A 23557-nucleotide genomic window follows, 5' to 3' on the forward strand; every position below is an offset into this window, starting at 1 on the left:
TCTGAAACAAATGTGACCCTCGTATCCCTCAGAAGCGAGTCGACTTCACTAATTCACTTGTGCCTGGGAAAAACCAATAAAATAAGAGGGTCAGAAATCCGAAGAATTCTGCGTACAGGTTTCCCTAATGAATCAAATAAGAAAAAGAGCATAAATAAGATCCATGTAATATTTTGAGGAATACGATTATACTCAATTCCTAAGTCAATTAACCATTCATGCATAATTAAACATGTAACATTTAACATTTAACAGGAGGGAACACGAAATATGTAACATTGATCACAACTTAATCAATAAGGCAATTAAATGCAAAAGAGCTCAACATCATACAATGATCAACATAAACAACCAAGTGAACAGGTAAACATGCATGAACTAATGCAGAGCAAGAATATGCATGATTTATGTGCAATGCATGAACCATTTATTATCTTCCATTTAAGTTTTCCTCTTTCCATATGCATGTCCTATTAAATGTACACAATCCTTAAGTTCCTCTTTTTAATTACAGTGGCCCGCGGATACACCAAACGGGTACAATCCCCGAGGTCAAGTAGGGTTCCCGGGGTAGCTTCACACACAATTTGTATTTTATTACCGGGTTCCAAACTTAGCCCTCGACCGATATCAGGAAACAACACCATCCATCGGAACATTGGAAAACAGCATCCAAAGTCGGGGACACCAGGGAAAACAGCATCCACTGGCGCCACTTTCTTGGTATACCAAAACAAACTCACAGCTGTGACTAACACACCACTCCCGGGTAAAGTGGCAGACTCTCCCTAAAACCGTGGCCAGGAGAAGAACCTCAATATCGGGTTCAGAGGCAACAAAATGCACACGGAGTTTTTGTATCCTCACGGTTTCCCCTAAACCGCAATATCCAAGACTCCCATGCTAGAGCAGGGACATCAAGGAGAAAGTGAATTACACTGTTCTTTACTTTCTTTTATCTAGTTATTAATTCATTTCATTTACATTTGCGAATTTTACATGCAGAATTAATAACATACGCTTGCACATCAGCATGCTAAGCTTTTCACGGGACCACAGCCCGTGACAACATAGAACAGTGCGGTAAAACAACAATATCACATTTGATTTGTTGCAATGCATCAAAAACAATTAAAACGGAGAACAACTAGTTCTCGAGGCTCACCCAGCCCCTGATGATCCAATTTATCATCGATGCACCACATGCAAAAACCATGAATAGCCTACCACAAAGCATCACTTTTGAATGTTTCACAATGTACATTTATGCATGCCAATTAAAAATGCGCACTAAACAATGATAAGCATATGCATGCATATGAATTCGCAGTCTCATATTTATTGCATGTGTCCCTCAGATTTGCATATTCATGTCAACGACATGATTTCATTGAGTATTTGTATGCATGCTTTCCCTGCAATACACACATACAACAGCTATGTGCACACTCATACAACCACTCGCATGTAGACATACTTCAATTCCATGTAGACTCATGCATGAGAAAACAACCAAGTGTTACCATTAGTAACGCAGCATAAGCTATCCTACGTATCTTGATCACCATGTAAATGGGCATGAACAAAATACATAAACATAAATCAAGATAGATTTGGTGTCCTAAGATTTCTTTTTATTATGATAAAAATGCACAACCCTTGCACCAAAACTTTTTCCAAGAATTTTGAAGGTTGACAAATAATATGAATATTAGGCATATGGTCTAAGTAGCACTGGTGAACACTGGGCGGCCTGGACCAAGACCATGTTGGCTTACCAAACAGAAGCTTCTAGCACTGGTTACTGGACCAAAAAGAGTTATGTAGAAAAGTCACCCAAAACACGAGTCAACAATTCACCAATCATACACCACAATCTTAGTAAACCATGTACAATCTTTCTAGGACACTGAACTTGGAAACAAATTTTTGCAAAGGTAGTCACATTCATATATATATTGTTCACGAGATAAAGTATAACCAGAACATTTACATATGTTGAACATAAAGTAACATATAACAAGAAACCATTATACACATGTTGCTCATGAGATAAAATATAACCAGGGTAACACTATAAAATCGGTATAACTGTTGTGTGTGTGTGTGTACAATAATGGGGTAATGATAGGTGCAGCCCCCCTACATAACCAACCGAGCGTGTATGCATATGTTGCAGTCAGACAATCTGGACATATGTTAAGTCTGGTCCCCCAATTAAAATTTGTTTGGCCTTCATATAAAGAATGACTATTATGCACTTTACAATTAAATAGGGGTATTTCTACTTACAAGAAAATAACATAACATGATGTATATTAACTGGATGGGTGGAATGTAATGTACAGGTTACATGGTCTAATCTAGCATCCCCAAAAAACAGACTGGTTTAGACTTCCAGACCCAACAAGCATATCAGAGTATTTGATAAGAGTGAGCATTAGCATACCAAAAAGGTTTTCAGTTTGCAGGCATAATAATCATAACTTCTAAGTTATTATTATTCATCTCTTCACTGACAGCAGCTAAAACAAAACACAGAAATGCAGCCTACTCAAAACAACAGAATATGCAAGACCATAAAAAAAAAAGATCAAGTAATCAATATTATTAATAAAAGACCAGATAACTTGGATCATTACAATATATATATATATATATATATATATATATATATATGCAGGATAATAAAAATAACACACCCCTTTTTAGTATAGACAAAACAGAATTTCTAATCCCCATTTCATATCTAAATGAACTGGTCTATTGAAAAATAAATGAATGTAGCCAAAACCATAAAAGATCTGGACAACTTTTGATTTCAGCAAGCACATGTCTAATTATATACTACACAAGGTCATATACATTCCAATAGAATAGACAAACTCTTAAAAGAAATGGGATCCCTAAAATCAGTACCTACGAAAAAAAAACCTTTTATGATATTCAGCATACACACAGAACTAAGGTTTTGCAATGATTTAGTCCACTCATAGGGAGTGTATTGCAAACCCTTACACATCCTTGGAACAAATACCCCACAAAATCACGATAGACCCCACTTATGCTAAACAATACCAAACCAGCCACACAATCTCAACATGTGCAACTCGATTCCTAAAAAAACTGAAAATCAGATTACTAGACTATCGGTCATGGAGAAAACTTCTGCTAGACAAACCTATCAGCCACAAAACTAATTTCGATAGCATCCTCAACCCACCCAATAAGGTACCAGTATAACCCATAGCCTCAAATTTCACAAAAACTAACGATTTGGGGTTCCGACGACTCAAACCCCCAAATCTGCCCCTCTAACGATTTTCCTAAAATATTCCATGGAAAACAAAATTTGCACCCTCTTTCCCACTCGAAATCAAGAGAAAAAACCCGTACCTTTACAATCCGATGTTTTGGGGGTTGCGGCTGACGTGAGGAGGCGAGCTATTCCACCGGCCTCGACTGCTCCGGTGTCGTGATGGTCGCACGCAAGGGAAGAGGACAGGAGAAGAGGGCTGGTGGTGGCTGCAGCTTTCCGGCGACCCCCAGCCTTCCACTGTACGCCCACACGAGAGAGAGATGAGGGAAGGGAGAAACGAGGGAGACGAGGGAAGAGGGTGAGACCCCCCTCTTCCACTTCCCATTTATCGTCGACCCCCCCCCTCTTTTCTTGCCGAGATGGGTGGGGGTTTCGGTTACGCCTGCGTAACCCCCCCCTCTTTCCCCTTTTCTGCTCTGCTACAACCCTATCGGGCAACCCTATCGGGTTGCCCCTTTCTTTAAAAGGGTTACACAGGGGGTGCGGCTCGGGTCCGGACCCGAGGCCCGTAACCCGACCCCCAACCATATGGATCCATCAGTTGGATCCGAATGGATCCAACTGTGGATCCTCGGATAATTAAAAAAATTAAAATTAAAATTTTATTTATATATTATATTATTAGTTTTATTATGAATATGGATATAAAGGCCATTTTATGGATCTTAGATCCATATGTTGGATCCATTTGGATCCAAACACGGATCCAGCCTTCAATACTCGGTTTTTCTTTTCTTTTTTCCTTTTTTTTTCTATTATTAATTATTTATTTAACTATTATAAGTATAGTTTTAATACCCCATGGTGGGTTATTTACACGTTCTTTTATGGATCCGGTAACGGATCCGAGGCCCAAATTTAGAAAAATACTCGTTGTTTTCAAATAAATTTGAATAATTAATTTACAAAATTTGAGGTTATTACAATGAGACTCCTCAAGAAGAGGAAATCTCTAATGAGTCTTTGAATGACTTAGAGGATATTCCTCTTGATAATGTTATAGATGAAAGTGATAGACCAATCCAAAGCTATGTTAGGCGTGGTCAACAAACTCAGATGAGCGCCTTAAAAAAATACTCTCAAGGATCCAACATAGAAGAAACCTCTTTAAGGAGATCCGGTCGGATCTCCAATCCTCCTAATAGGTTTGTTTCCTATGAGTCCCTAACTCCAAGATATAGAGCGTGTCTAATTGCGTTGCATTCATTTCATGAACCTTCACACTATAATGAGGACAAAAATATTCCCCAATGGGTTGAAGCCATGAACTTAGAGCTTAGTGCCCTTGAAAAGGCAAAAACTTGGGAAACAACTTCATTACCCACTGGAAAGAAATCAATTGGATGTAGATGGGTCTTCAAAATTAAAATTAAGAGTGATGGTTCATTAGAACGTTATAAAGCACAGTTAGTAGCTAAAGGATATGCTCAAGAGTATGATATAAATTATGAAGAAACCTTCGCACCTGTTGCTAGAATGACTAGTGTTAGGACTCTTATTGCTATTGCGTCTGTGAAGAAATGGCCTATCTATCAACTTGATGTGAAGAATGCATTTCTAAATGGCGAATTAAATGAAGAAGTTTACATGGATCCTCCACCAGGAGTATGTATTGGTAAAAATAAAATTCTCAAACTTAAAAAAGCATTATATGGTTTAAAACAAGCTCCAAAGGCTTGGCATGATAGATTTAGTAATGTAATGACAAGTTTGAATTTTCGTTCATGTTATACTGACACTGCTTTGTTTGTGAAAAGTGCAGGGTCTTCAGTAGTTATTTTACTACTTTATGTTGATGATATGATCATCACTGGAAGTGATGAGCAAGGAATTTATGATATTAAGAAAGTTTTAAAAGAACATTTTGACATGTCTGATCTTGGTTTCTTAAGATACTTTTTAGGGATTGAAGTGGCATACTCTCCTCGAGGGTACATTCTCTCTCAAATGAAACTGGCTGCTGACATTTGTTCTAAATCTGGTATCTCCGATGATAAGAAGACAGAAACCCCAGAAGTCATCAATGCAAAGTTAAGGTTGGAAGATGGAACACCTCTCGAGGATCCTACTCCCTACCCGCAACTTGTTGGGTCTCTAACCTACTTATCCATTACTCGGCCAAACATAGCTCATGCTGTCCACTCTGTCAGTCAGTTTCAACATGCACCTACAATCGACTGATGTTAAATTTTATAGAAAACAGACATTCTGTCCGGTCGATTGATAAAACCTTCAGTCGACTGTTGCTGAATTTTCCAGAAAATAGACATTCTGTCTAGTCGACTGATGAAACCTTCGATCGACTAATTTAAAAAAAAAATATTTTTGCTTAGAAAATTTGAAGCAAAAAGTTTAATCGACTGGTGAGTCTATTGGTCGACTAATAAACATGAAAAATCAAGTAAAGAGTTTTCTAAAATGATTTTCATGAAGGACTCTTTTAGAAAAGTTTTTCTAAAGACTTTTTAGGTGAAATGCAATTGAAATATGCACTCTAAGTAAGGCTCTTACAAGAATCTAAGTCATTTAATGAACTTTACATTTGCACACTAGTCTTCAGAGATTCTTCATTGAATTCTTCAATTCTTGTCATTTTTCTTCATTGCCTTAGCTGAAACGCGGTTGATTCACTCGTTCATCATCAAAACCTTGTATTTGAAGTATCGTGTACGACTTTATTGTCGTAACAGTCAACATTAGCAGCAAGATGGGTGTGGTGGCTGCACCCAAGTGTAATATTAATGGGTGTTGCTATCACCGTATACACATACACACTTTCATAACAGTTGTATATCGCCCTATTCGTTCCCTGAAAATGAATGTTTCTCTCATCTATAAGTTTATCGATTTCACATGATGCTTTAAATGATATTTATGGGACATTCGTGGCCATGCACATACTCACCTTAGGTCTTAAAACTCACTAAAGTAAAAAGACCTTGGTAATGGCACACCTCACTACAAGGAACATGTTTAAAATAGCATAATGAGAGTACTTTCTACTTAGAGAGAAAATGTATATAATCGGGAGTGAACGAGATGAAAATGATGTAGTCATACTTCCTGTGGTTTGTTGATAAATACATACGCTGACTATAATTGCTTAATCAATGAGAAGCTACAGTGGCGTGGTGGTAAGATATTAAAATTATGCTTACAATACTCTTGTAGTGCTCTAAGAGCATTTATGATATGCATGGATTTCATGATGATTGTGTTTAAATAATTATCTTCATGTCTAGCATCGGTTATAGGTGCTTGTTTTGAAAAATAAAGGACATTTTCATGCCATGATCATGTGAAAGTTTAAAACTGAGCTTATAGCTTCGCAGAATACTGATAGTGCCATACAAGCACTTCTGAAATGTTAAAGTTGGATAATGCCAAGTTGCGGCATAACCAGTGGGGTGCGATATGTATACCCTAGCACCAAAAACTAAACTAATACATGGTGACATAAATGAAAATTTTAGACTCTGGGTATACCTGAAAGATGGTATACGTTACCAGTTTCTATTTGGGATTCTAGGTATACCTGAAAGATGGTGTATGCTACTAGATTTCCCCCAAACTTCTGGGTACACCTGAAAGGCGGTGTATGTTACTAGACCCAAACAAACAAGAATGAAAATTTATACACATATAAAATAAATATATGGGATTCTGGGTATACCTGAAAGACGGTATATGTTACTGGTTTCTCAGGATTCTGGGTATACCTGATAACAATATATGTTACAGGTTTCTCAGGGCTCTGGGTACAACTGAAAGATGGTGTATGTTACTGGACCCATGGTCTACCTTGGAGAGGGTAAGTGGTACAAGCTTCATGAACATTCTTATTTTTGTGAGAGCTAGGCGTCTCACCCAGTGCTCAGTCCATTTTCAAGTGATAAGCTTAAGAAAACCATTTTCATGGAACAATATGAAGGCAATAGTATTAAAGGGAGAGAAGATAAAGTATATAGGTTGAAAAAATCCCTATACAGACTCAAGCAATCACCACGTCAATGATACTTAAAGTTTAATAAGGCAATTACATCATTGAGATTTGTGACTAATAAATTTGACGAGTGTGTTTATGTTTGAAAAAGTGAGAACAAATTTGCTATCCTATCACTACATGTGGATGGTATTCTTTTTACTGAAAATGACAATGATATGATTGTCAAAATCAAGTTATAGTTAAATTCTTAATTTGAGATAAAAAACATGAGAGAAACATTCTTTATTCTTAGAATTAAAATCACTCGAGATAGAAATTCTAAACTTTTAAGCTTTACTCAAGAAAGATATATAAATCATATACTCAAGAAATTTAGAATGAATGATTGTAAATATAGTAGAATGATTATACTAAAATGTGTCAAATTGAGCAAGAATGATAGTCCTCGAGATGGACAAGAAAGACTCAATGTCCCTTATGCATGAGCTGTTGGAAGCTTGATATATGTTATGCTATGCACAAGGCCTGATATCAGCTTTGTTGTTGATCGCGTTAGTTGTTATCAAAGTAATCATGGTTGGCCTCACTAACAAGCAGTGAAAAGAATATTTTGATATTTAAAAGAGTATATAAACTTGAAATTGTATTTTCAAGATGATGCTTTAGAACTGACTGGATATTTTGATGTTGACTTTGCAGGCTAGAGATGATAGTAAATCTACTTCTTAATATATTCTTTTCTTCAGAGGATGAGCAATTTCCTGGTTATGTAAGAAACAAGGTTGTGTAGCTTAGCATACTCAAGAAGCAAAATACATTGCAAGCAATGTTGCTGTCACATTTGCAGTTTAGATAAGTTGCTTCATTAATAATGTAATCAAGAATACAACAAACAGCCAATTAAAATTTATTGTGATAACCAAGCTATTATCTCTCTTATTAAGAGAGGAGCGACCAATTCTAAAAGTAAACATATAATGTTAAAATATTATTATAATCATGACATGATTAAAGAAAAATAAAATCAAAATCAGTTAGCTACCTACATCGGATATGATTGTTGATCACTTAATAAAGGGCATATTGAAAGAAATGTTCTTAAAACATGTATCTTGTATGGGATTAAGATATGTCTGATAAGACATATGGATAAATGAGTAACAAAAAAAAATCATTACAAAGATCTTGATACAAGTGAAATACTCCAATAGTGAGAGGCAGAATTTTACATCGTGATTATATTCACATGATCAAGTAGGAGAGGTTGGTCATACGTAACCGTGGTTAGCCATGTTTACACATAGGCTCATGTGTTGAGGAGAGAGGCGGGCCTACACTCTCTTCAACACATGAGCTGCCCAATAATGAGCTTATCCAAATGAGACACATTCAAATGTGTTTTATTTGGATAGACATGAAGTCAATCAGTAATCGTTTTCTCTCGTTATTTTGCTAAGTAACAACACGAGATGAGTTAGAGCTGCAACTCTCTTTTATTAAAAAAGAGGTTGTCACTCAAGTATAACTTCTAAAAGTCAAAAGTGACATATCTCTTGAATAAGGCTTGTTATACATTTTTTACCTCACTGCTCTTTTTTCGGTCACACAATGGGTTCGTCAATTTCTTCATGATTCTCATCGGTTGCCTTGTGATTTAGAATCAGAATGATTCGAAATCACACCCATGAGGAACTTCACAGCCACAACGGCTCGTAAAAGGTAGAGTGCTCATCGGTGGCGACAAAGGAGGAGTCACGAACGGCGACAATGAGGAGGTTGAGGCGGGAGATTGGTGGCGAGGGCAAATAAGGTGCTGGAGCGGTGGGGAAGGAGCTTGGGGCTGAGGAACATGCCCTAACACGGTGAAAGCAACATGTTTTGGAAGCAACCGAACCTGCCGTAACTCGTTTCACTATTTTTTTCACCGAACATCCCGTTTTTTTATTAATTTCAAAACAACCATTGTTTTTTTGCACACGCATTGCAGGTGCTAGCTCTATCGTTGGATTCCATAATGTGATTTCTATCTACACGATGCATGCGCTTTGTGATAGCTACGGATCAAGCCACATCTTTTACACGTGGCCACCAGATATTAAGGGACTTGATTTTTGTAACTTGTTTTGACGGCACAAAATTCTTGCAATCACCAACTAAGTAGGTTTATTTAAGGCTCCGCTTGGAAACTGGTAAGAAGATGAAGATTATGTATATAGGGGTGGCAAAATCTGACACGTCCTACTAACCCGCTTCTTAGGCGGGTTCAGGTTTGACTTAAACGGGTTCGTGTCATAAAATGGTCGACCTGCTTAACCCGTTTATTAAATGGGTCGGGTTCGTGTTAGGGGTATGCGAACCCGGCTAACCCGTTTAATAAATGGGTTAGGCAGGTGGGTCAACCCGTTTACCCGAACTGCCAACCCGTTTACCCGACCCCGACCTGCCCGCTAACCCTCCAACCCGCCTGCTAACACGAACCCGACCGGCCAACCCGCCCTCTAACACGAACCTGACCCGCCAATCCGCCCGCTGACTCGTTTACCCGACCCGACCCGACCCGATCCATTTATTAAATGGGTTAACCGTGTCGTGTCGGATTACCCATTTAATAAATGGGTCGGTTTGTGTTTGCCACAGCCGACCCATTTAATAAATGTGTCAGGTTCGTGTTGAGGTATGTTGACCCGCCAACCCGACCCGATTGCCACCCCTATATGTATTTGAACAAGTGGTAGCTATCAATTTCATTTTTTTTGTAAAAATACTAAAGAGTAAGAGTGGGAAACAGGCCGAGCTCGATCGGCCAAGCCCACTCGACCTGACATGGGCCGGGTTCGGGTCAAGGTTTTAGGCTTGGGCCTGTTAGCTATCGGGTATAAACCTATCCTTTCTACCTATTGGGCCAAAACCCGACCCATGGGTCGGGTTCGGGCCAGTCCAACGGGCCTGAGCTATTTATTATTTTTTAATAATATAAAAATTAAATTAATTGCATAATAACTTGATAACTATTATTAGTTACTTAATTAGTAATTAGTTGCATTAATTTTATAGAAACTAAAAAGATAATTAGTTGGGTATATGAGCACTTGTTAATTTATTAATTTTATTAAATTTTTTTTTTTAATACTTTCTATTTTTTGATATTTTAAAATTTATTTTATTAATTTTATTAAAAAATAACCTACAAATGAGTTTGGGCTGCGACTTCACATTAGCCCAATGCCGGGTCATGGGCTGCTCTTCAAACCCGAGCCCATTAAGAACCGTGTCAAAATTGGGTCTGTTAGTAAACGGGCTAAGCCATCTCGAGGCTGGGCTGCACTTAAAGCCCAATGAGCCAAGCTCTATACGGGCCCAGGCCTGCCTGATGCCCAACCCTACAAAAGAGAAGGACCTCACTTTCCATCTCAAATGCATAAGTAGTTAAATACCCATCCCAGTTACAATTAGACCAAGTTTTTACCAATTGCAGTAACTCCTATCCCAGCTACTTGTTTGCAAACAGAGCCCAAGGTTATTTCGTAGTTCACAAGCTAAGGGGGGGGGGGGGGGGAATCACCTAAAACTGCTCAGCAGCCTTGAACCAAGTGTCGTTCAACTCAAGACAGAAAACATCCTCCATTACATGGCCAACTGAGAAGAATTCTTCAGTTCAAAATATCACCTTGCCTAATAAATTGTTGCCTTTCTTAGGAAGATTGAACGCGCCAAACTCTAGTTTCGGAGTCTGGTTTTCGTCTTCACTGGTGACCTGCAAAAAGCACAATCTGTTCACTTTGCACATATGCCGACAAGCTGTACTGTTAGCGACATATGATCTCAACAACATCCAACTATCATGGTCGGATTGCTTATGTTTCAGATGGGCACAACAAAAACTTTTTAGGTCAGTTTGAGAGCCGGTATTGGGGGAGGAGATGAGAGGGGTGATGAGAGCAGAAAAGAAAATAGGAGACAAACAATATCCTTGTGAAAATGTAGTTGAAAATAGTTCATTTTTACTTCCAATAAGTGTCACCAGTATCAGTGAGTATCCCTCGTATCGGCAGAAAATCGATACACTTCACCTTGAATCAATTATTTTTTAAATAAATGCAAAAATGCTAACATTTATTGTAAATTTATTATTTAATATTACTTTAATGGTTTTAACATGTGTCACGTTATGATTGACACAAAAATATTTTTTATTACTTTATTGCCGATACTGAACGATTCAGTTGAGTATCTGCAGATACAGCTGAATCGGTCGCCCAACGATTCAGGGCCGATACCGATACTGTCAACATTGTTTCCAATACTATTATCTTCAACCAAAACTGGGTTTTAAATCACATGTCGGGGTAGGTAGTATTTATTAAATCTCCATTAAATATCAACCTCCCTCTCATTTCCGGCTTTCAATCCAAACACCAAACATAGCCTTAGAGCTTTCATACGTGTGATAAATGGCATTTAGGGGGCGTTTGCACGTGGAAAAGGCTTGCCGCCGAAACGGAATCGGACTCCCCCCACGAAACTCAGAAAACCCACCCGTATTTTAGCACGCTCATCGAGGGTTTTTGGCATAAAGTTGGGTTTCCGCTGTTTGTGTTGTCAGGGTGGTTCTCGCGAAAATGCACACCAGTCGAGGCATTTCCGCGGAAAACAACCATTTTCATGATACATTGAATGGAGGCAGTTGTTCCGGTGTTAAGCAAACCAGGGGAAGCCACGTAGTGATTGCTCCCCTTCCCCTTATTAAAAATATGAACTCCCGTGCAGTGTTTTCCCTGAACACAGAAACACGCCTCTTGAATGGATGGCTATGAACAAAAATAAAACCATGGTGGTTGGAACGTCCTTAATGTTTACTGGGGCCAGACAAACCAACTCATATGGGCACTTTGTTGAAAAGATAAGCGCCTATTTGAAAACTTTTAAAATGTAAGAGCAATTTTGCATAAGTCAGGTGCCTATACATAAATTCTCTTAAAATTTGAGTGCATCAAGTCATTGACACAGTTGCCACTCAAACGCATTGTTTTGAGATTAATTTCAGCAGTCCATTTTGTTCATCATCTAGAGCATCAATAGTCCTCAAAACAACTTGTGATACCCATCCAAGATAAAAAGTGAATTGACGGTGTCAGCGGCAGCTGGATTATCGTTAGAGCTGAATTTGACATGATACTCATAAAATATTAGCTATATCGGTTTTGTTGAAGGATGCTGCAAATCCTCACATCCTAATGCACCTCAAGGTTGCGTTTGAGTTGAGAAACAAGTCCCACAACTGGCATCACAGTTCCAAAGAAAAGAGGATATGATTGCACAATTTTAGCATATTGTTGCGCCTAATCACCTTCCATCTTTTTGATACACCTTGTCAGTTGTGGCACCAACACTACAAGAAACCTTTGGATTAGCGACAACCTAAATTCGTCGCTAATCCAATGCTAATTCGTCGTTAAATGATTTAGCGACGGATTAACGTCATCGCTATAACTTTCATCGTGAATTTTTTGACACTAAGTAGTGACAAAACTTATTTGTCGCTACTTTCGTCGCTAATTTGCGACAGATTAGCGACCAACATAATCCATAGCGAGTCATTCGCTATTTTAAATTAGTGATGGATAATATCCGTCGTTAAATTAAAAAAAAAATAAAAAATTGCTCTTTGTCGAGCCATGCTCCGGCAGAAAACAAATTTTTTTGCACAGAACCGGCGCGTTCCGGCGTCGGAACGCTCTTCCGCAGCGAGCCAATCACGGTGGGAGAAGGAACGCAGGCAGCTGCAGGCGGACGATCGGACAAGGGAGAACTACTCCCCTTGGAAGGAGAGCGATAAGCTTTGTGTCGACGACCAAAGGACCTTCGACGCTCGCTTCACGGAATAAACTGCCGACAAAGGAGTAAACGCGCGTGAGGAGTGGCGTCGTTCGACCGACTGTGAGCTTTTCGAGGTCGTAGTGGAGACGAGATCCGACGAGGGAGAGGCGGTGGAGACTGGTGAGGGGCATCGTCGGGAGGAGGAGGACTGCACGGGGGAGAGGTAGCGGAAGGAGGAGGACGGTCCGAGGGCCGACACCAGTCACACTCGGAGGGCCTCAGGCGAGGAAGAGGCAGGACAGGTGGTGGAGACCGACGTGGGGTACCGCTGGGAGGAGGAGGATGGCGGGGGGGAGAGGTAGCGGGAGGAGGAAGACGCTAGGAGGGTTGACGCCAGTGTCACGACTTGGGGGGCCGTTGCGCGTCGTCAGAGGAAGGACAGTTTAAATCAAATGGGGGAGGAAAAAATGGAGGGCGGAAAATTTTCGTACCTCAGGTGAGATATTTTAAATCGAAAATTAGCGACGGAATTAACAAGATAATTTTTCCGTCGCTAATCCATCACTAATTAGTATTTTTTTGTAGTATTTTGACGACGAAATTTTTTTATCGCTAAGTAGTGACGAATTTAGCGAAGAAAATATTTTCATCGCTACTTTTACAAATATTTTCAATGTTAGCGACAAATAGTTTTCTCTCGTTAATTCATCGCAAATTTACAATAAAAAAATCCATCATAAATTTTCATCGCTAATTAGCATTTTTCTTGTGCCTAATTCTGCCTGCAATCATGTTGCATACTTTGAACGTGCCGCTGCACCCGACTGCCCTTCATCTCGGGGGTTAAATCATAAAAAAACGATAAAACTCGGATGCGATCATTACCGTCCATTTCCACGATCCCGTGAAGACAACGAACTTGGAGACGCTGACGTCTCCTCGCCGTCCCGTAGTACACGATTCCGCTCACGTCAAAGACGTCCAGTAGGATCTGCACGGTCAACCCTGCGTTCAACATTAAGAAAGTAAAAGGGTATTTTAATAATTTAAAAATCGAAAAAGGGCAAACAGTCGCGGGAAAGAGAATTAGAGAAAGCCTCGGGGTCTCTTACTCTTCTTTCTCCGCACATAACGTAAATGACATTAATTCCGGATATGTCCCCTACGTTGAATCTCCTACCTAACAGAAAACCGCAAGTGAACCTAAGTCAAGGACAAAAATGGCCTAGCATTCACAAGATGACAAAATTACGCCTGGAGTCGTTGCAAGTGAAGATCAGTAGTAGCACCATAGAAGTCGAGAAAGGGGACGTCCGATCGAGGGGTGAAGGCTCCGGTGGAGAGTAGGGCGTCGGCCTCGTCCTGGTACGCCATGACCAGGCCAATGTAAGGCCCAGCGGCGTTGACTCGCTCGGCGACGGCGTGGTCGGGTTCTCGGGAGAGGAGCCCGGAGGAGGGCTCGACGGCGAAGGCCAGCGCTATGAAGACGACGAGCCATGTAGATCGGATGCGCACTGGCCGTCCGAAGAGTTTCAGATCGGCCATTTTGTGTGCTACCGGTGGACGACCACTCACTACACTTGAGAATGTGTGGTTGTCAATCTCATCGAAGGGACGGGATCGAATAAACAATGGGATCATTCACTGGTGCAGATTGGAAGCTTAGCTGGCGTGGGAAATCTGAGCCGTTGGAGGTGGAAAACATAGAGGGTGTTTCTGTCATTTTGGAATTGTGGGCGACCTGAAAATCAAAATGCGTTAGGTGGTCCTCCTTAGTCTTAAAGTAATCGAGAAAACAGGGGTGTCGGTTTGCACGTGAATCATGAGTGAAGACTAGTGGGTGTGGGGGTTTAACGATATTAACAAAAGTTTATAACGGTAAAGTAGCAGCATCCAAATTCTTGTAAGAAGTTTGAAATTTTCATTTTTTTCTTTTTGTACCTGCATAACAAATAGAAAATATAAAAATAGAAATGCATAAACATGTAAATTTTCAATTTTCTGTTAAACAGCGATACAATGTAAATCGTCTTATTTTGGCACAAACAATAATATCAAGATATTATGAAAAATATCATGATATTTTGGCTGTTTAACACGGCAACCAAAATAACGTGGTTTATGTGTGATCTTTTTTAAAAAGGATTTTTTTAAAGGGAACCTAAACTTTGCGCATTAATAAAAAAGGCACCTAAGTTCTGAAAATTTAAAAAATGCACCTAAAAAAACCTCGTGGTTGATTAGAATTGCCAAAAAGTGTGCTACTGTCAAGTTTCTTGTTAAATGTGATAACCTATGTTAACTACCATCTTGGGTTAGTGACAGCCTAGGTTAAATGGACGAAAGTTTGTTTTTTATTAACGAAGGAAAAAGTTAAGTGTATGTTTATTTTTTTTCAAAACTTATATGCATTTTTTATTAATGCACAAACTTTAGGTGCATTTTTTAAAATTTCATTAAACCTAACGATGAAATATGGAACTCTTGGTTTTCATGTAATGTTAACGCTATAAAGGAATTGAAGTTGCTAGGAGAGAATAAAAATGAGTCACTTGTGTTCAGTTCATAAAATAAGTTTGGCAAACCAAACACAAAAATAAATATTTGACATTGCTAGGTTTGTATAGGCTCTTTAACTATTAATACATATATTTCATGTCATGAAGTCATGGTTGAAGTAATTGGCTTACAAGCAATAAGTTTAAAGTTAAATTCTTATTGCTTGCCTATTTGAAATAATGTGTTTGTTTTGTAAACAAGCCAGATTGAGCTTGGTTCGTTAGGTTTAAAGTTTAAATTATATCATTTTTCAATTTTAAAAATGATTTATTCTAAATGAGTTAGCTCGAACTCGGCTCATTTAACTTGGACTTGCCATGAGGTCAAGTTCAACTCAACCGAGCTTGAACACTTTTGTTCAGTTTTGTGTCATCTAAATAAATAAAAAAAAATTCAATACAAAATTGGCATCTCCGTTTTAGTGGATTTTGAGAGTAGTTTGGTGTATGTCATATACTATATACCCCCGTAGAGTTAGACGCTGCCAGGAACCAGTGCGACTAGGTCGTGGTTTCTATTAATAATAATAAAAAATTATATATATATATATATATATATATATATATATATATATATATATATATGAGACAGGACACACCATCTATGCTTGATTTTTTATTAATTCTAAATAAGAGGACTCGACACACGGTAAATTGAGCTGACACAATCATCTGACCCTGTTATAAAAAACCCGTGTCCTGACCCATTATATACGGGTTGGGTTTTGGCATAGTAGATACCGAGTTAGGTCCCAGATCCGTGACCCAAACCCAGCCATGGCTCATGCAGCTAGAAAGGTGAATGGATCAGACATATATGATATGCGACCTGATTAGTCAAATTAGGTTAAGAAAACTGAATCCGATTAGTAACCTAATTCGCATTTGGTTTAGGATTTCATAACCAAATACGATTACATGTATTTTTCAGATTCAATATTAGTTTTTTTCTCATCCTAATCTGAGTCTGATTAGTCAATATCCGATTAGTTGAATTTGGTATTGGTTGCGTCCAACCCAAATCCAAACCATTCACAACCCTACCCTTTGCCCACCCCTACCTGCACCTTAGGTTGGTTTACAAACTGCCAAACTGGACTTTGATCCAACCAATATTCGGATCTCATAGGTCCACCCGATCAGCTAAATAAACCTACTTTACTGAATCTAGAATCTATAGGACCATATTGGATCAGATCCGATAAGACCCGATCCACTAACAGCGCTAGGGTTTTCTAACTGGTTCCAAGCTAGATCCGAACCGATGATAATGGGTCAAGTCCGTGGGTCGCCATCCTTCTGAAAATGATAAAACTACCCTTCCATGACAGCCATGTGAAGCCAACGATCGCCCCGGATCGTCCCGCCAAATTCCCCGCTCAAACGAGCGTTCCCTCGCTCGCTCATGGCGCTGGACGCTCCGGCGGAGCAGGAGCGTTGCTGCATCTCTCACCTGTTCCACGCAGCGGCCTCCAGTTGCCCCAGCAAGGTCGCCGTCGTCCACGCCATTGGCGGAGCCCGCGTCTGCCGCTCCATGAGCGAGCAGCCCGTAGACGACGCCGATCTCGACGAGGCGAGCTTCCTCTCCGCCCGCCGCATCTCCCAGTCCCCGCCGATTTACCCAGGCGATGAATCCTTCACTTACGCCGAGATCCTTTCCGCCGTCAAGGCGTTAAGCGTTCGCCTCCTGGCCGTTCTGGACGGCGGCGATGACCCGGCCTTGATCAGAACGAGCGGTAAGGGTTCGGTTCTTGGATTCATGATTCATCATGATAATTATTTGATTAATGGAAGTGTGCTTGTGATCGGGCTTGAAGAATTCGATCAATGGGAAATTAGGGTTAACTCGTTGCCTCATTTGGTTTTAAATTTGGTTAGATTTGTAGGGTTTTCTAGTCCTATGTACTTGTCACCAAATTAGCGTTTTGTAAGCTTACTTACTCTGATCGTAGTGTGGAGCAAAGGGTTTATGGTATCTTTTGATGATGTGCCCGTTGGTTTAGATAAATGGAGTAAAGTGTAATATTGCACTGTTGAGCACGATGCCATATCTCGGTTTATCGCCTTTTTTTTTGTTTCCTGGTTGAATGTGCGCTTACAAACACTAAATTTCAACTTTGGATATCCAGAAAGACTTGTTTTCCCGATAAATTGTATTGTAGATTGAATCTTGTGCTCAAGGAACTGGAGAGAATTACCTATTGTTGGTTTAGTAGCTGCAGATACTGCCATCATCCACTAAAATCTTGTGCGCCTCACAAGAGTAATCCATTGATGCTTGTTTGTTATTATGTTCACAAACATACAATGATACTTGGTGAATCTCAGGTGCGCATGCTCCATCAGGAAGTGTGGAACCAGATACTAGAAGATCCTGCGCTTTCCAAGATTCCCCACGGGTAGTGGGCATATACGTTTCTCCTTCTGTATACTACATTGTGGCCGTTCTTGCTACTCTTAGAATTGGGGATGCCTTCCTTCCTATCGACCCTTCCTGGCCGAAGCAAAAGATATTGTCAATAGTTTCTTCTTCAAAGTCTGCTCTCATCGTTCTTTGTCCATCTTCTGTTGATTCCAAAGATGAACAAAAAGAAATGGCAGAATGGTTAGTAGCCCGAAGCAGCTCTCCTGTTTTGTTTCTATCAGATATGCTCATTAAAGCGGTGGAGGATAATTTATACAAATCTGACCTGGTGTGGCCATGTCAAAGAGAAAACCGGAGTTTGTTTTGTTATGTGATGTATACATCTGGATCAACTGGAAAACCGAAGGGTGTATGTGGCACTGAGGAAGGTAAGCTGTTATTATTATTATTTTTTTGATAGCATGAGTCTTTACTTTTCACATCCATGCTCTATTACATCCAAAATACCCTTGACTTGAAAAACAGATTTTATATATATATATATATATATGCTATTTTAACACCCCCTCAAACTTACGGGTGAGTTTGCAATTACAAAAGTATAAACCCATTACATAAAATGTCTTCATTGACTTCATCAAGTTCTTCCATTTATCTGGATCTTCAATCATATGCTCTATTACACAAAGAGTTTCTAGGATCTTCAATACTTGAGAACCTATAGATAGAGTTACCAAAACATCCCAACTATGCACATGGATATATATCATAAAACATAAAAGGAGATTTCAAAAATAACTATAGATATACTAGTTTATATATTATGGAGAGAGGATGGTCAATCACAATATATATATATATATATATATATATATATATATATATATATATATATATATATATATATCCCCAATTGTTTTGGGATGAAGGCGTAGTTGTTGTTGTATATATATATATATATATATATATATATATATATATATATATATATATATATATATAAGAAGAGTCAATTTTTTTCATTAAACACAATCATTAATTTTGAAAAATCAAAACACAGATAAAAGGAACAAAAAGATAGAAACAAAATAAACAACATATATTTCAACAAAACATAAATCTTAATTAGAGGCTTTATCCACAAAAATTCAAACAAGCATATTTATTTAGATAATAATGCATGCATACAATCCAAATGTTTTAAGAACATAAATCATCTATCATACCATGTAAATTCAACAATCATGCATCCAAAATGTTTTAAACTTCAAACACAACCCACAAGAGGAGAAGATTAAATTTACACATCCATGATGAAAACACACACACACACACACACACACACATATATATATATATTATAGTTATATTTAACACATATATGAATCTTTAACTATCAAGAACAAGATTTAAAAAGAATAATTCACAACTTACCATGGAGTTAAATCCACTAAAGGAGAAAATTAAATGTTCAAGGAAAGGATTTTTCAAAAAAGGAACCATTTTCATATAAATGTATATCGAAAATAATGAGGAAATTAAAAAAACCCACATACAACAAATCAAGATAAATGATACTTTGCAACAATAGTTTGTTTACCACAAGTAATCGTCTCTTGTTTACCACAACACTCAAAGGACTTTACAATAATCGAAGAATTAATTAAATTCATACAAAACATGCAAGACAACCAACATGGAACAAAACTAAATATCCTCAATATATATATATATATAATATGCAATTAATTAAATTCATACAAAACATGCAAGACAACCAACATGGAACAAATCTAAATATCCTCAATATATATATATATATATATGCAATTAAAGCATATTTAATACACATAACCATGCATAAAATATTTTAATGAATAAACAATTTTTATACAAGGGCAAACAAGTAGCAAAAGTTTAGAAAATTTATAGAGAGATTTAAAAAAATCCCACATAACAAAAGGAATGATATTTGCAAATCTCAACACTAATTTCCTAACCACGAGCAACCACCACTTTGACCTCCAACCCAAAAGACCTCACAATTCAAGTGTATTGGCGTAAAGGATAAGAGATCAAACACAAATGTCAGAAATAACCATATCAGTGACCATGCACCAACAATACTGGCTATCTAACAATACAAACCAACTACAACCACAAAATGTGCACATCCCTCACCTCATAAATGATTGTAAAACTGAAAATAAAAACATCAACTACAATGGGTGCACATAACTCACCACAACTATGGTTGTAAAATTGATAAACAAAAATTCCAGTTACTCAAATGAGAGGTATGGATGGAGCAACAACCGATGCGATCATGGATGTAAAATCTCCTTCTCAACTAAGGATTGCTCTATACAGGATCTCCGGTCCGGGAAGCTGATTGGGCAAGGCCATAGAAGGGGAGATCTCTATTACATGAGCAACCTGAAACTCCCCATTAACTCTTTTTGTAACCATGTCCAAGATAAAAATATTGATATTTGACATCAAAGACTTGGACATCCAAGTTTCTCAAAAATGTACTCCTTTCCATTTGGAAAGAAATTTTGTAATGAGAAACATTTTGTTTGCAAGAATTGTATTTTTGGTAAAATGAAATCTACTCCTTTTCCAAACCGAACTTTTGTATCCAAAAGACCTTTTGAGTTAGTCCATTCAGATGTTTGGGGTCCTTCCCCCGTCATGTCTAAAGGAGGGTACTCCTATTATGTCACTTTCATCGATGACTACACTAGGTATTTATGGATCTACTTTCTCAATTTAAAATCCGAAGTCTTTGAGTTTTTCAAAAAATTTCATATGATAGTTAAAAATCAATTTTCAAGTAATATCTCTACTCTTAGATCCGATTCGGGTGGAGAATATTTATCAAATGAATTTCAAAACTATTTAGAAGTAAATGAGATTTGTCATCAAAGATCGTGTCCTAGGACTCCCCAACAAAACGGCTTGGCCGAAAGAAAGCATAGACATATCATGGAAACCACTAGGACACTCCTTATTTCCAAAGAAATTTCAAAGAATTTTTGGGCCGAAGCGGCCTTAACCTTAACTTATTTAATAAATAGAATGATATCTTCATCTTTACAAAATACATCTCCATACGAAAAACTATTTGAAAGAACACCAGACTTCAATAGATTAAGAGTTTTTGGATGTAAATGTTTTGTCCTTACTCATAAACGGGACAAATTATCTCCTAAAGCTATTGAATGCGTTTTCTTGGGTTATGGAGAAAATCAAAAGGGTTTTAGATGTTTTGACTTGAAAAATAACAAACTCTATGTATCCAAAGATGTAACATTTTTGGAAAATGAAAATGGTTTTGTGAAAACTAAAGATATTGACGAAAGTGAATATACTTTTTTATTTGATCTTCTATCTCAAGAAGATGAGACTCCTCAAGAAGAGGAAATCTCTAATGAGTCTTTGAATGACCTAGAGGAAATTCCTCTTGATAATGCTATAGATGAGAATAATAGACCAATCCAAACATATGTTAGGCGTGGTCAACAAACTCAGATAAGTGCCTTAGAAAAATACTCTCAAGGATCCGACATTGAAGAAACATCTTTAAGGAGATCCAGTCGGATCTCCAATCCTTTAAATAGGTTTGTTTCCTATGAGTCCCTAACTCCTAGATATAGAGCATGTCTAATTGCATTGCATTCATTTCATGAATCTTCACACTATAATGAGGCCAAAAATATTCCCCAATGGGTTGAAGCCATGAACTTAGAGCTTAGTGCCCTTGAAAAAGCAAAAACTTGGGAAATAACTTCGTTACCCACTGGAAAGAAATCAATAGGATGTAGATGGGTCTTCAAAATTAAAACAAAGAGTGATGGTTCGTTAGAACGTTATAAAGCACGATTAGTAGCTAAAGGATATGCTCAGGAATATGGTATAGATTATGAAGAAACCTTCGCACCTGTTGCTAGAATGACTAGTGTTAGGACTCTTATTGCTATTGCGTCTGTGAAGAAATGGCCTATCTATCAACTTGATGTGAAGAATGCATTTCTAAATGGCGAATTAAATGAAGAAGTTTACATGGATCCTCCACCAGGAGTATGTATTGGTAAAAATAAAATTCTTAAACTTAAAAAGGCATTATATGGTTTAAAACAAGCTCCAAAGGCTTGACATGATAGATTTAGTAATGTAATGACAAGTTTAAATTTTCGTTCATGTTATACTGACACTGCTTTGTTTGTGAAAAGTGCAGGGTCTTCTGTAGTTATTTTACTACTTTATGTTGATGATATGATCATCACAGGAAGTGATGAGCAAGGCATTAATGATATTAAAAAGGTTTTGAAAGAAAATTTTGATATGTCTGACCTTGGTTTCTTAAGATATTTTTTAGGAATTGAAGTGGCGTACTCTCCTCGAGGGTACATTCTCTCTCAGATGAAACTTGCTGCTGACATCTGTTCCAAATCGGGTATCTCCGATGATAAGAAGACAGAAACCCCAGAAGTCATCAATGCAAAATTAAGGTTGGAAGATGGAACACCTCTCGAGGATCCTACTCCCTACCGGCAACGTGTTGGGTCTCTAACCTACCTATCCATCACACGACCAGATATTGCTCATGCCGTCCACTCTGTCAGTCAGTTTCAACATGCACCTACAACCGTGCACATGAGTGCAGTCTTAAGGATTGTCAGATACATCAAAAATACCATAACTAAGGGAGTTTTTCTTTCTTCTGCCTCGTCACTTGATTTAATTGCTTATACTGATGCAGATTGGGGAGGAAATCCCAATGACCGAGTCTCAACTACCGGTTTTTGTGTTTTCTTAGGTGACTATGATTTCGTGGAGATGCAAGAAGCAACACAAAGTATCATTGTCTTCCACCGAAGCCGAATATCGTGCTATGGCCACTACAACCATGGAACTTGTGTGGCTAAGAAGCCTCCTCAGTGATATGGGCATTGTCATCTCTACTCCTTCGAAGATGTGTTGTGACAACAAAAGCGCAATCTATATTGCAAGCAATCACACCTTCCATGAGCGTACTAAACATATTGAGATGGACTGCCATTACGTTCGGGATGAATACCTAAGAGGAACTATAGCACTACCTTACGTCACATCAGAGTACCAGTTGGCGGACTTCTTCACTAAGGCTCTTGCGGCTCCTCGGTTTTTGTTTCTCCTTAACAAGCTTTCGGTTATATCCCCGTAAAGCTTGAGGGAGGGTTTTAAAATATATGTAATTCATATATATATATATATAATACCCGATAGGGGTATTTTTGTCATTTCACAAGTACCCGATAGGGGTACTTGTTTTTCTTATTTTATTTTTCTCTTTATTTTTTGTAAAAACTATTTTTTATTTTTTGTTTTTTGCTCACACAAAAGGGGCCCCACCATGTAGTCGATGGGGCCGCCAACGGTCACATTTATGACCGTTGGGGGCTCCCAACGACTACATGGGGAGCCCCCTAGGTGGCTCTCCTTTTAAGGCCTCTTGGCCCTCTCCCTCTCCTTCTCTTGTGTATAAATAGGGGTGAACCCCTCTTGTA

At 38.4% G+C, this 23557-nt stretch overlaps 1 protein-coding gene across 4 annotated transcripts in view; it reads left to right on the plus strand.

Annotated features, from left to right (window-relative positions):
* Positions 1-16996: 16996 nt before the first annotated feature.
* LOC149822074 (AMP-dependent synthetase and ligase family protein) overlaps positions 16997-23557 on the plus strand; it is a 146683-nt gene continuing 140122 nt past the window's right edge. For all 4 annotated transcript variants that reach the window (XR_016426194.1, XM_089981538.1, XM_089981539.1 and 1 more), the window contains exons 1-2: positions 16997-17376; positions 17969-18433. Coding sequence is in view for 3 of the 4 variants with exons in the window: in XM_089981538.1 (XP_089837664.1) it covers positions 17046-17376; positions 17969-18433 (796 nt within the window). In the remaining variant the exon portion in view is untranslated. The remainder of the gene's footprint in view (positions 17377-17968; positions 18434-23557) is intronic.

The sequence above is a fragment of the Nuphar pumila genome, chromosome 11 (assembly GCF_984573655.1).
Source record: "Nuphar pumila chromosome 11, dmNupPumi1.hap1.1, whole genome shotgun sequence".
In the NCBI taxonomy this organism is placed as follows: Eukaryota; Viridiplantae; Streptophyta; class Magnoliopsida; order Nymphaeales; family Nymphaeaceae; genus Nuphar; species Nuphar pumila.